We start from the raw sequence: 12,434 nt of genomic DNA, 5'->3' as shown, positions 1-12,434 counted from the left end.
ATTCGAAGTCATCAGACCTCCTTCTGATGTTTCCCTCTAGATGCTACACAACATGAAGGGTCAGTTTGCTGAGCACCTCATGCGGGTAGGCTTTGTCAGCAGCCCAGACCCTAAAGAACCCAAGTCCAATGTCAACTCAGGTAAACAAGGCAAGCTTTCTGGGTTTGTCAAATTCTTTGAGACAGTACAAGCCTGTTTCATGCCATAAACAATCATCAGCTGTCAATAAAGCTACTCGGGGAAAGGACCTTTCCTGAGTAGCTTTTGGCCCCGATGGTGATACTAGTAGCTGCACTGTTGTGTGGTCACCCTGAATCCCAGAGCTCCATTTAGAACGAGACAGTCGATTATCAAAATAAAATACGTAGAACGAGAATAAAATAAGAATAAAAATAATCAAAATAAAATATTTAGAACTCCATTTAGAACGAGACAGTCGATTATCAAAATAAAATAATGACTATGTTTTAGGTCATATTTATGCAGAAATATAGAAAATTCTAAAGGGTTCACAAACTTTCATGCACCACTGTAAATATAGTGTCATAGCCATGAAGTCGGTCTGTTAATCAATCATTCACAAACAAATCTTTACATCTCATGATACAAGGTGGAATGTGTGATTTGTGTTGATTGATTGCCCCTCCTTCTCTCCCTAACTCTTTTTTTGTCTCCCTGTCTTTCAGAGAATGAGAAGTTGATCAAGGCGGTGATTGTAGCTGGTCTGTACCCTAAGGTAGCCATGATCAGGCCACCCCACAACAAGAAGAGGCCAGAGTGAGTCTGCCTGAGAGGGAAGTACAGAGAGAAGAAGGGAACGCTAGTGAGATGCAGAGAGGGACATAAAAATGACAAAGAAGGAGACAGACAAGGAATCGGATAGACAAAGAAAAATCCAATGCAGAGCTATGGACAAAGAGAGCACAGCAGCCCATCACATGATGGAGAAGTGCAGTATCATAGTGCAATAACTCAGATGTTCAAGAAACATTTTTGTCATACTCCTCTGACAATAACCTGAGGCTGTGCAGAAACCGTGTAGAGACAAGAGTTGTGAAAAACAAAAAGTCTTTTGCACCTGGACATCAGTGTAGTCGTCACAGACTCTCCCTGCGGAGCTGTCATCAGCATCGACTGTGACCTGTCTGCAAATTACACTCAGGCTTGTTCGCTCCTTCTCTCTGACTGTTATTTCCCTTCTTTCTTTTTTTTTATGCCTTTGCTGTCCTCACTGACAGCCGGCGTCACAAACCCATTCACACGTTTCGGTTTCTGATCCAAGTCCTCTTGGCTCGACGATGGTTGTTATCGACAGATCCGACACATGGCCAGTTACTTTATGTTCCAGCTCATAGACACAACACTGAGGGTTTGACGAGAATTCATTCATCATCAGCCGCTTCTCGCGGTGGCAGCAAGCTAAGTAGGGCACTCCACACGTCCCTCTCCCCAGCAACACCCTCCAGCTCCTCCTGGGGGATCCCAAGGCGTTCCCAGGCCAGATTGGACATGTAGTCCCTCCAGCGAGTTCTGGGTCTACCCCAGGGTCTCCTCCCAGTTGGCCGTGCCCGGTAAACCTCCAAAGGAAGGCACCCAGGGGGCATCCTAATCAGATGCCCGAACCACCTCAACTGGCTCCTTCCGACGTGGAGCAGCAGCTCTACTCCGAACTCCTCACCCTATCTCTAAGGCTGAGCCCAGACACCGTATGGAGGAAACTTCATTTCAGCCGCTTGTATCCGCGATCTCACCCTTTCGGTCACTACCCAAAACTCATGACACATATTTATTTGTTTTGCCGGTAAATGGGGAGTTCTGCTTGAAAGAAGCAGCTTGTTCCCAGCAGGGGGGCTTTTGTCAGCATTACCTGTCAAGGGTTTTGCATGCAGGGATACGTTCACAGAAGCCACGGTTTTTGGGTTGCGCCATAATTTTTTTGGGGACGAGCTTCTGGGCTGTAAGGGAAGGCCCGGCCATTCTTCCTGTCAACAGTTGCGAACCAGCCTAAAGCCACTCGAGTCAGCGGGTTACTTAGAGAAGTGCAATGTTGAATTCCTTTCAACCAGTTTTTCAGGGTAACGGTTTAATGTTCGGTGTGTTACAGGAGAATATGATGACAGGCACGCTCACACATGGGTGTAAACACAGAGCCTAACAGCATGTCTGTCTTTCCCAGGGTGAAGGTCTACACCCAGACAGATGGGAAGGTCTGCATCCACCCCAAGTCTGTCAATGCTAATGAGACCGAGTTCAACTACACCTGGCTCATCTACCACCTGAAGATGAGGACCAGCAGCGTAAGTGGCAGAGGGACAGTGGGCACAAACGCACAAGACTGCAACAGGGAAAAATATCACGGGCAGAGAAACCTCCACCCATGGTATTTTTTTTGTATTGCCACTTGCCTCAGTGTTGTATGTGTTTTACCGTTACCTGTGTCTGGGTGTGTGAAAGCCAGGGTGTGTGGAGGAGCACCAGTGGGTAAAGGTTGGCGGTGCCGCTGTGCTTCAGACTGAATGAATATTTGATTAAAACACTGCCTTTCAACTCACTCTCAAAGGCCTGAGTGCCTTTCAAAGCTTCCAGACAGGGTATGGAGGGAAGGGGGGGGGGGTAAATCATCATCTGACTTTGCTTCTCCCTCTCCGTCCTTTATTTTCTCTTTAGTTTTTCGCGTTTTCTTCTTTCCGTGCCGTTGTTCTCGGTGGATATTTACCAGTCCGCGGGAGAAACACCTTTTCAAGGCGTCTCCGTGCACCTCTCTGTCAACCACTCGGCTGCCCTTTTGTCGCTACCAGGAAACGTGCCCCCCCCTGCCATACCCCAGCTCCGTCATTACTCCGTCACGTGGCTCACATGCGGGTGAATGAGGGATCAACGCGGCACCTAGAGCCTGTGGGATTCTTGACACAGTTGGCGTACAGAGAGAAGGAAGAAAGCAGGAAGCCAGAGGGGGGGGGGGGAGTAAAGGATGATGCTAAATTTTAAATTCCTATGACGCACTTGACCTCCTTAACATTACACATTTATGGAACAGACGCAGTACCCCCCCGCCTGATCTGTCCTTACCCCTTGGTTTCTCTCGTCTCCTGCCTACTCCTTCCACCTTCCAACTGTCTGTGACAAATTTCTGTCTGTCTTTTTCTCCTTTGTAGGCTTTATAGCCCGATACTCGCCACCACCCTGGTGGCGAGTATCGGGCCAGATGTCCTACTTGCCAAAAGGAATGCGAAGCGATGCGGTGGCCTCTCACTTCCTGGTGTAGTGGTCGCCGCGGGTCCGTCAGGACCTTAGCATATGGCCACTCCTACGCATATGTGTCCGCAGCAGCACCTTCTCGTGGTACCTCCTGTTTTCACAAAGTCTGCCGCGGGGGCGACCGGGTTCCCAGCGGTATAACCGGGTGGGTCGATTGGACTCGTTAGCCTTGGTTGGCAGCCAATCTAGGAGAAGGACAACTCTGATTTCACACCTGTGTAGATGAAGCTCATTGGCCTTGTCAGGCAGTTCATCTAGGAGAAGGACAACTCTGATTTAAAACCTCCGCTGCCTCGCGGGTATACCCGTCTATGGGGAAGGCTTCGGGAAGAAACCCTGAGAAAAAATCTGCATCCGTCTCCATTGCCAGTCGTCTCGCTAGTCTTGCCACTGGTCGTAGGTGGTCTCGGACGAGAGAGTGCGGTTGATGATGCACAACTCTTCCTCACTTTAATCATCGTTCAAGTCATCAGTCATCCATCACAGGACGACTAGATGGTCCACGTCGCTGCGACGGACCAATAACACAGGCTTTATAGCATGAATATGGTCTGAGCTGATGACCTGGTGCTGATACAGGCTCTGCTGTATTGGCTGGTGTTTCAGGGAGCAAAAGGAAGAGACTTCAGACATGAGGACCAGTTCACTGTTGCTTCAGGAAATGTGACTTGCCAGGAGTTTGAAGAAATTAGAGGTTTGAGGAAAGCGTTGGACAAATTGGATTTGTGCAAAATTGCTCAGGAAAATGTTTGATTTTCAAGCGCTGGTAGTCGGACCGCTGCAGGTGCAGCCCGTCAGTTATCACGACCAGAGAGACGGATGAAGAAAAAAAAACAACCCCCGTGGTTTGAAAGGGAAAGTGCAAAATGAAAGTGGGATACTCAGACAGGGCATGATGACATTTCTCCTGACGCTGGAGGCACTGAAATACATTTTCAGAGTCACAGTCCTTCTTCCCGCATTGGGACCCTTTGAAGCCGTAGTGCAGAATGGCTGCCGTGCCTGTTGTGTCATTGTGATATGGCGGTGTGTGTTTGTGTGTCTGTCTAAGCTCACTATGGTCACATCATCCTGGCTTTGCATGTTGGTGATGTCTTTCCGTGTCCTCAGATCTTCCTGTACGACTGCTCAGAGGTGTCCCCATTCTCACTGCTGTTCTTTGGGGGAGACATCACCATCCAGAAGGACGAGGACCAGGAAACTATTGCTATCGACAAGTGGATCGTCTTCAGGTCCCCCGCCCGCATAGCTCACCTCGTCAAGGTGGGAGAGGACTTATGCCCACACACACACACACACATTTAAGAAAAAAATAATCGGGGGCGTCCAGGTGGCATTCCGTTGCCAACCAACAACGGGGATCGCCGGTTCGAATCCCCGTGTTCCCGCCGGCTTGTTCAGGCGTCCCACCACACACAATTACCCGTGTCTACGGGTGGGAAGCCAAATGTGGGTATGTGTCCTGGTCGCTGCACTAGCGCCTCCTCTGGTCGGTCGGGGCGCCTGTTCAGGGGGGAGGAGGAACTAGGTGGAATAGTGTGATCCTCCCACGCGCTACTTCTCCCCTGGTGAAACTCCTCACTGTCAGGTGAAAAGAAGCAGCTGGTGACTCCACATGTATGGGAGGAGGCATGTGGTAGTCTGCAGCCCTCCCCGGATCAGCAGAGGGGGTGGAGCAGAGACCGGGACAACTCGGAAGACTGAGGTAATTGGCCAAGTACAATTCAGGAGGGAAAAAAAAAAAATCAATTATGGGGGAGGGGGACAAACACAAAAGAAAAAAATAAATCGATTATCAAAATAAAACAATGACTTGCTCTCTGACCCTCCTCCTCCTCCTTGCTCTCTGCAGAGTCTAAAGAAAGAGCTGGATGGCCTGCTGGCGGAGAAGATCAGTAACCCGGCTCCTGTGGACTGGCACAACCGTCAGTCCAAAGACTGCGCTGTCATCACAGCCATTATAGACCTCATCACCACCCAGGAAAAGCCCACAGGAAGTACCAACACCGAGGGCCACGGCAGAACATGGAAGTCCACCCGAGATGAAAACGACGAAGACAGTTAGAGGTGTGCTCTGCACCAGGCTGAGACCTGAAGAAATTGTGTTTGTCAAAGAAGAAGAGTTTGGCCAGCTGCTAATTTTTCTCCTCCATTAGTATTTCTGATTTGCTGGCTGTAAAGAGGTGAGTGTAATGAGGTAAAATGAACCATAACACAAGTTGTTGTTTTTTTTATCACGACTGTCTTTTTTTGTTGGTGAGATTTAAGTATTTACGAGATTGCTCCCAAAAGCCAAGTTCTAGACGTGAGACGTCCAGATGTTAAGAACGCATTTGTGTGCAGAATACTTCTCATTTGCTCTTTTTGCATTGACCAGTCGGTGTCGTGATGTACTCGGCAACCATTTTATTATTTCATGTTTTGTATAAAGCATCTGTTCAGCAGTCTCCACGTAAATGGCTGCACAATAAAACAGCCGTACTGTGAAACGTCTTGCTGATAACTTGTGCCTCAGCAGCAGGGACAGACGCCTTTCGCTGGAAATTCCCCGTCTGTTCCACGCAGCAGAAGTGAGAACAGGTTGACCCTTAGCACCAGGTATGTGGCTCTGAGTATTTATAGACGAGTGGTTTTGGGGATAATGATTAGTTTAGCAGAGGTCTGGAGAATCTTTTTCTTTTTCCATACGACTGGAGAAGTGGAGCGGTATCCTCATTTTACCTCTTGGCAGTCCTCCTCTGGGACAGCAGATGTCAAATTAATCAGCCATGATACACAACAGACCACAGGCGATTAAGCTTTTATTAACAAAGAACACAACGGCTGAATCTAAGTTGAATAAACATTTCTGCAATATTCATTTTGTAGTCACTCGTAACGTACAAGTTACAACTGAGGCCGTTAACGTTTGGCACATATTTACATGATAGAGACTTACATCGATCAACAAGCACAGGACCCAATAAAAAAAACATTAAGAGTTCGGTTTTTACGTGTACGTGGGTGGTATTGCATAAATATTTCTCCCTGAGTTCAAGTGCTTGGTCTGATTTCAATGTACAGTGACAGCTGTCTTATCCAGCAACCCACTACACCCTACTCTAACCCTGGGTCTAAATGTTCTGTAGCCAGATCGTCCGAGCTGTCATGCGGGCCGGAGCCAGAGTAACGGGTTTGATGGATCGCGTTATTGCAACACTGACCGGGCCATTTATTTCCTTTGGATGAAAGTGGAGTGGGGGGGGGCCTCACATTGGACATAAAACAAGGATTGGGCAGAGCTGCTCTAATCCAGTTTCACAACAACGTGTTATCAGACACAAACACAATTTTAGGTCACCTCATTAACCTCGAATATCAGACCTGAGGGAGATAGTTCCATGTACTTCTGGCTGGTATCACACGTGCCTACCTGAAGCGACGCTGCTCTCCTGGCCTGTCTGAATCACTGAGCAGAGTGGGGATAATGGTGTGTGTGACACAGTAAGGTTACATCCTAGTACAACAGGTAAACAAACGAGAGTCCAGAACACATCCACAGTACCCATGCAATACCTGAAACTGCCCAGATACCTGTAATACCTACAATGATTTGGTAATAAAGACGCAATCCTACACAATCCAGGCCTGGATGAAGGGTTTGTTGTCATTTGCAGATAAATACACACGAACCTCTTCGACCAGATTATCGTATCTACAAGATCGCAGACGGTAAAATTGGAATACTGGCTGCTTCAGCCTTTCCCAAGAGCATCTGCTCATCTCACCATATTGGCTTACTTTTCATTATTTCATTTTTCTCGTCACATTAAAAATAAGCTCCTTCATAGTTTGTGTTAACACATTTCACATGCTTTATCTGTAGTGGCACAGTTATTTCATGATTATATTACACAGCCATTTTTCAAACGTGTTGGGAGAAACCTGGAAAACTTACATCGAGAACTGGCAGCAGACTGAACAGGGTGGAGCAGTACTCTAAGGTACGCTGACGCCGTCTCTTCCACACCAGGGCCGGTCACTAGTCAGCAGTTTCCATCGTTCATCTGCGTGTGTCCTCTGCAGCGAATCTCAGACAATAATGGAGGATTAAACTGATGCACGACAACAAGTTCTTGATATTTAGCGGACGGGAAGTGGACTGGCGGCTTGACCCAGAGTACCACCACTGGAATAATGTTTGTTACCCATTGCACCACAAAGCAATAGGCCTACATGACTGTGGTACCACATGACCGAGACGGCCTCATAGCTGTTCAGCGTGGTCCTAGGGGGCAGGTCACTGCGGCTATCAGAAGCTTATTATTCGTGGGATCTTGCTTAAAGGCAGGTCATTGGTGAAGCTGGGGTTTGCCAACATCTGAGAGCAATTTCTGTTGAACTCTTGAGAAAACCCATCGGTGTATTTTCCAGGGGAAGCGAGCTCAGACATTAGTCTCGATCCCCTGCAGGCGGTCCATTCTCTGCATGTTGCGTTCGATGGTGGCCTGACACGTGATTGGTTTAGCACACTCTGCGAGGAACCATCCTCTCTCTCCGTCCCGCAGCCGCTTGCCCTCATACCATCCTGAGAGAGAGAGATTATTTTTAAATGTGCACTTGGAAACAGACAGACATGTACACACACACTGGAATTTTGTGTTGTATTCCCAGGCATTAAAATAGCCTCTGTTTGATGATCAGAGCAGTCTGTTCCTCCCAAAGGGAAACGGTGTGCGAGACTGCATCCATAAACAGGTATCCGGTCAATTCGCAACCTGATCAATAATGGAAGAGAGTGATATAAAGAGTCATACCAAGCCTCTTAAGGCCAAGTGTTGCAACACAGAAATGTCATCCCATGAAATAATGTGTTCTCAAACATCTAAAAACAACCTCTTTGAAATGACAATCTAGGGGTATGAGACACCTGGAGGCAAGGGTAGGGCTGTGCGATATGATCAGAATCTCAAATCACGATGTAGGAATCAGGAACACTTTGTCATTTCACTTGCGTACATGAAATCAAACGAAATGCCGTTTCCCCCAGCAGCACAACACAAAGACAAGAACTCATCCAAAAACTACAAGAGCACACGTACCCAAACCAACACACATATCTAAACTAAACTAAAAATCACTGTCCAAGAGAACGAACGCCAGCCAGGATGACCGTCGGAACCGCCAGTCTGCATGGGCTAGCAGTTAGCTTAGCCCGCCCCGCTTCCGTGTCCTGTCGGACCACCCTCGGCGTTTCCTCCTTGGGCGCAGCTCCAGGCAGGAGCCGTGGTCCCCGGGCCCACTGGATGAAGCAGACCAGGCTCTCCCGGCCAGACACCTTCAACACGCTTCCCCGCATTCCTCATGACGACATCAAAAACACCATAATCAACGCCAGATGAGGCCGCCGCCAGACCGCCCTCGGTGTTATCGGAACCGCCGGTCTGCATGGGCTAGCAGTTAGCTTAGCCTGCCCCGCTCTCCCAGCCATCAAACGAAGAGGCAGACGTGGACAAAGACACTGCATGGACGGTACTGGGTGAGGCCGCTGCCGTCTTCCCACACCAGAAGCGGAAGTAGCCGGTCATTCTTTCTGTAAATTCACTGAACAATAGTTTATATAAAATGACCACATGGAAAAGCCTATTTCTTATTACATTTTGAATTATATACTCAACAAATAAAAAGTATTTACTTATATTTGATTGCTTTTTATTTCGAACCTTTGCGCAAATGTGGTCCGTGGGGTTTTGTTTGAGCGCTCGGCTGCTTTGGCGGCTCTCGTCTGCAGACTCTCCGTACTGTTTCATGTGATTTGTGCGTAGGTGGTAAAAGAGGCTCGTTGTGTTTGAGTCTGTTGTGGGGACCGGTGTGCGGTACAGTTTTCTGGTCCGTGTCAAGACTTCTCATACCCCAAACCACGTCCTCACGATAGAAGTTGCCCCTCTTTTAGGGGCAAGCGCCTCGTTTTGGCCTGGCTGGTCAGAGTCCTCCTGCTGGGAATTACCCCGCTCTGTGTTGCGTTCCCTGTCCTCCCGTGTTTGTCTGTACTGCCTTCACGCAAATTTCCCACCTGCGTCCGTGCTGTGCAAAGAGCGGAACGGGTCGTCCAAATGACGAAAAATATCGCCGTAAAGAGTGTGAGTTGCAACACGACGAAATGAACGATAGAGCTTCATATGAAACGATGGATGTTTTCTATCATCATATCGGCACAGCCCAGGTGAGGGGTAAAAAAAAAAAAGTAGATGAAAAATAAACAGGCCAAGGTTTGGGGGGTGGGTGGGGGGGATGTGAACATGAGGGAGGTGTAGATGCTGTGGAGACAGAAAGATAACATACCATCCTCCACAGTTTGTGAGACCAGCACCACGTCAGCCACCTGCAGGGACAGCTCGTCAGGCTGCTTGGCTGTGTACGTCCTGGTCACCTCCACCTGCACGGCATCTGCAGCACCACACACACACACACACATCAGCTGAATAAATGTGACCTATGAAGCAAACGAGCTTGTTAAATAACCACATGGTCCTGGCTTGGTCGTGTCTGCGGGGGTGGGGGTGGGTGGGTATGTGTCCTGGTCGGGGCGCCTGTTCAGGGGGGAGGGGGAACTGGGGGGAATAGCGTGATACTCCCACACGCTACGTCCCCCTGGTGAAACTCCTCACTGTCAGGTGAAAAGAAGCGGCTGGCGACTCCACGTGTATGGGAGGAGGCATGTGGTAGTCTGCAGCCCTCCCCGGATCGGCAGAGGAGGTGGAGCAGAGACCGGGAGGGCTCGAAAGAGTGGGGTAATGGCCAAGTACAAATGGGGAGAAAAATTAAAGTTTAAAAAAATGACCACATGGTGGCACTGTAGGCTTGAGGGAGGAGGTCGGGGAGTAAAGTGGGTGTGTGCTCGCATGTTTCACTCACTTGTTCTCTCCTGGTTCGTGCTGCTGTTGTTCTGGCCCAGGGCACTAATCCATCGCGCACGCTCATTCCTTCAACAAGAAACACAAAAAACCTGTTTTAATGTACACTTTTCCATACAGTCGACCGCTACCGACCGCTGGTGAAAGCCTTGACTGACCTCAGAGCTCTCCTCCAATATAACCTCCCCCCCCCCCCCCCCCCATATATACCCCCCCTCCACACACAGCCATTTTAGTAGCTTATCTCTCTGCTGTTGAAGTTGTTCGCTGGAGCCCAGATGTATTGATTTTGCTTTACAGCCGTGGAAGAAAGCCCACTCCCACCTTTGTTTTGTGTTAACGTACACAAACTGAATCAACGGGGTCACAGATAGATGCAGGCGGGCACGCAAGGAGACGACACCGGGGCACTCGCACACGGTGGCATTTTTAGCTGCCCCGCAGATTTTGCCTTCCCTGCCTCATCTGCCCCTTGTCAGTGGGAGAACAGAGGCCCCTTTGAGCCGGGGAGAACAGAGGTTTGTATAGGGACAAAGGCCGGTTCTCAGAAAAGCCCAGATTTGCTTTCTCGTGTGTGTGTGTGTGTGTGTGTGTGTGTGTGTGTGTGTGTGTGTGTGTGTGTGTGTGAGTGAAAGAGAGAGAGAGGGTGAATGGGTGGGGACCCTGATTCCAGGTAACATTACATCTCACCTGTTCACAGTTCCTGACTACAGGGAGACTTGTATAGAGACAGACTGCCATCTCAGTGAAGTTACACACAACATGCATGCTCCCAGCACAGTGAAGTTACACACAACATGCATGCTCCCAGCACAGTGAAGTTACACACAACATGCATACTCCCAGCACAGCACAGTGAAGTTACACACAACATGCATGCTCCCAGCACAGTGAAGTTACACACAACATGCATGCTCCCAGCACAGCACAGTGAAGTTACACACAACATGCATGCTCCCAGCACAATGAAGTTACACACAACATGCATGCTCCCAGCACAGCACAGTGAAGTTACACACAACATGCATGCTGACCAGCACAGCACAGTGAAGTTACACAAAACATGCATGCTCCCAGCACAGTGAAGTTACACAAAACATGCATGCTCCCAGCACAGTGAAGTTACACACAACATGCATGCTCCCAGCACGGTGAAGTTACACAAAACATGCATGCTCCCAGCACAGTGAAGTTACACACAACATGCATGCTCCCAGCACAGTGAAGTTACACAAAGCATGCATGCTCCCAGCACAGTGAAGTTACACACAACATGCATGCTCCCAGCACAGTGAAGTTACACACAACATGCATGCTCCCAGCACAGTGAAGTTACACACAACATGCATGCTCCCAGCACAGTGAAGTTACACAAAACATGCATGCTCCCAGCACAGTGAAGTTACACACAACATGCATGCTCCCAGCACAGTGAAGTTACACAAAACATGCATGCTCCCAGCACAGTGAAGTTACACACAACATGCATGCTCCCAGCACAGTGAAGTTACACACAACATGCATGCTCCCAGCACAGTGAAGTTACACAAAACATGCATGCTCCCAGCACAGTGAAGTTACACACAACATGCATGCTCCCAGCACAGTGAAGTTACACAAAGCATGCATGCTCCCAGCACAGCACAGTGAAGTTACACACAACATGCATGCTCCCAGCACGGTGAAGTTACACACAACATGCATGCTCCCAGCACGGTGAAGTTACACACAACATGCATGCTCCCAGCACGGTGAAGTTACACACAACATGCATGCTCCCAGCACGGTGAAGTTACACACAACATGCATGCTCCCAGCACAGTGAAGTTACACACAACATGCATGCTCCCAGCACAGTGAAGTTACACACAACATGCATGCTCCCAGCACGGTGAAGTTACACACAACATGCATGCTCCCAGCACAGTGAAGTTACACACAACATGCATGTTCCCAGCACAGTGAAGTTACACAAAACATGCATGCTCCCAGCACAGTGAAGTTACACACAACATGCATCCTCCCAGCACAGTGAAGTTACACACAACATGCATCCTCCCAGCACAGTGAAGTTACACACAACATGCATGCTCCCAGCACAGTGAAGTTACACACAACATGCATGCTCCCAGCACAGCACAGTGAAGTTACACACAACATGCATGCTCCCAGCACAGCACAGTGAAGTTACACACAACATGCATGCTCCCACCACAGTGAAGTTACACACAACATGCATGCTCCCAGCACAGCACAGTGAAGTTACACACAACATGCATGCTC

At 48.8% G+C, this 12,434-nt stretch overlaps 2 protein-coding genes across 2 annotated transcripts in view; one reads left to right on the top strand and one right to left on the bottom strand.

The window, feature by feature from the left end:
- dhx36 (DEAH (Asp-Glu-Ala-His) box polypeptide 36) overlaps positions 1-5,365 on the top strand; it is a 37,427-nt gene extending 32,062 nt beyond the window's left edge. The window contains exons 22-26 of the mRNA XM_056283084.1: positions 41-140; positions 687-777; positions 2,177-2,297; positions 4,369-4,521; positions 5,111-5,365. Of these exons, the coding sequence (XP_056139059.1) occupies positions 41-140; positions 687-777; positions 2,177-2,297; positions 4,369-4,521; positions 5,111-5,323 (678 nt within the window). The 3' untranslated portion in view covers positions 5,324-5,365. The remainder of the gene's footprint in view (positions 1-40; positions 141-686; positions 778-2,176; positions 2,298-4,368; positions 4,522-5,110) is intronic.
- Positions 5,366-7,681: 2,316 nt separating this feature from the next.
- LOC130115432 (rho guanine nucleotide exchange factor 26-like) overlaps positions 7,682-12,434 on the bottom strand; it is a 55,536-nt gene continuing 50,783 nt past the window's right edge. The window contains exons 13-15 of the mRNA XM_056283085.1: positions 10,153-10,220; positions 9,580-9,684; positions 7,682-7,825 (exon numbers count right to left, since the gene is read on the bottom strand). Coding sequence (XP_056139060.1) covers positions 7,683-7,825; positions 9,580-9,684; positions 10,153-10,220 — 316 coding nt within the window. The 3' untranslated portion in view covers position 7,682. The remainder of the gene's footprint in view (positions 7,826-9,579; positions 9,685-10,152; positions 10,221-12,434) is intronic.

The sequence above is a fragment of the Lampris incognitus genome, chromosome 7 (genome assembly GCF_029633865.1).
Source record: "Lampris incognitus isolate fLamInc1 chromosome 7, fLamInc1.hap2, whole genome shotgun sequence".
In the NCBI taxonomy this organism is placed as follows: Eukaryota; Metazoa; Chordata; class Actinopteri; order Lampriformes; family Lampridae; genus Lampris; species Lampris incognitus.
Note: the sequence above shows the minus strand (reverse complement) of the source record. Positions and strands in the feature narration are given on the sequence as shown.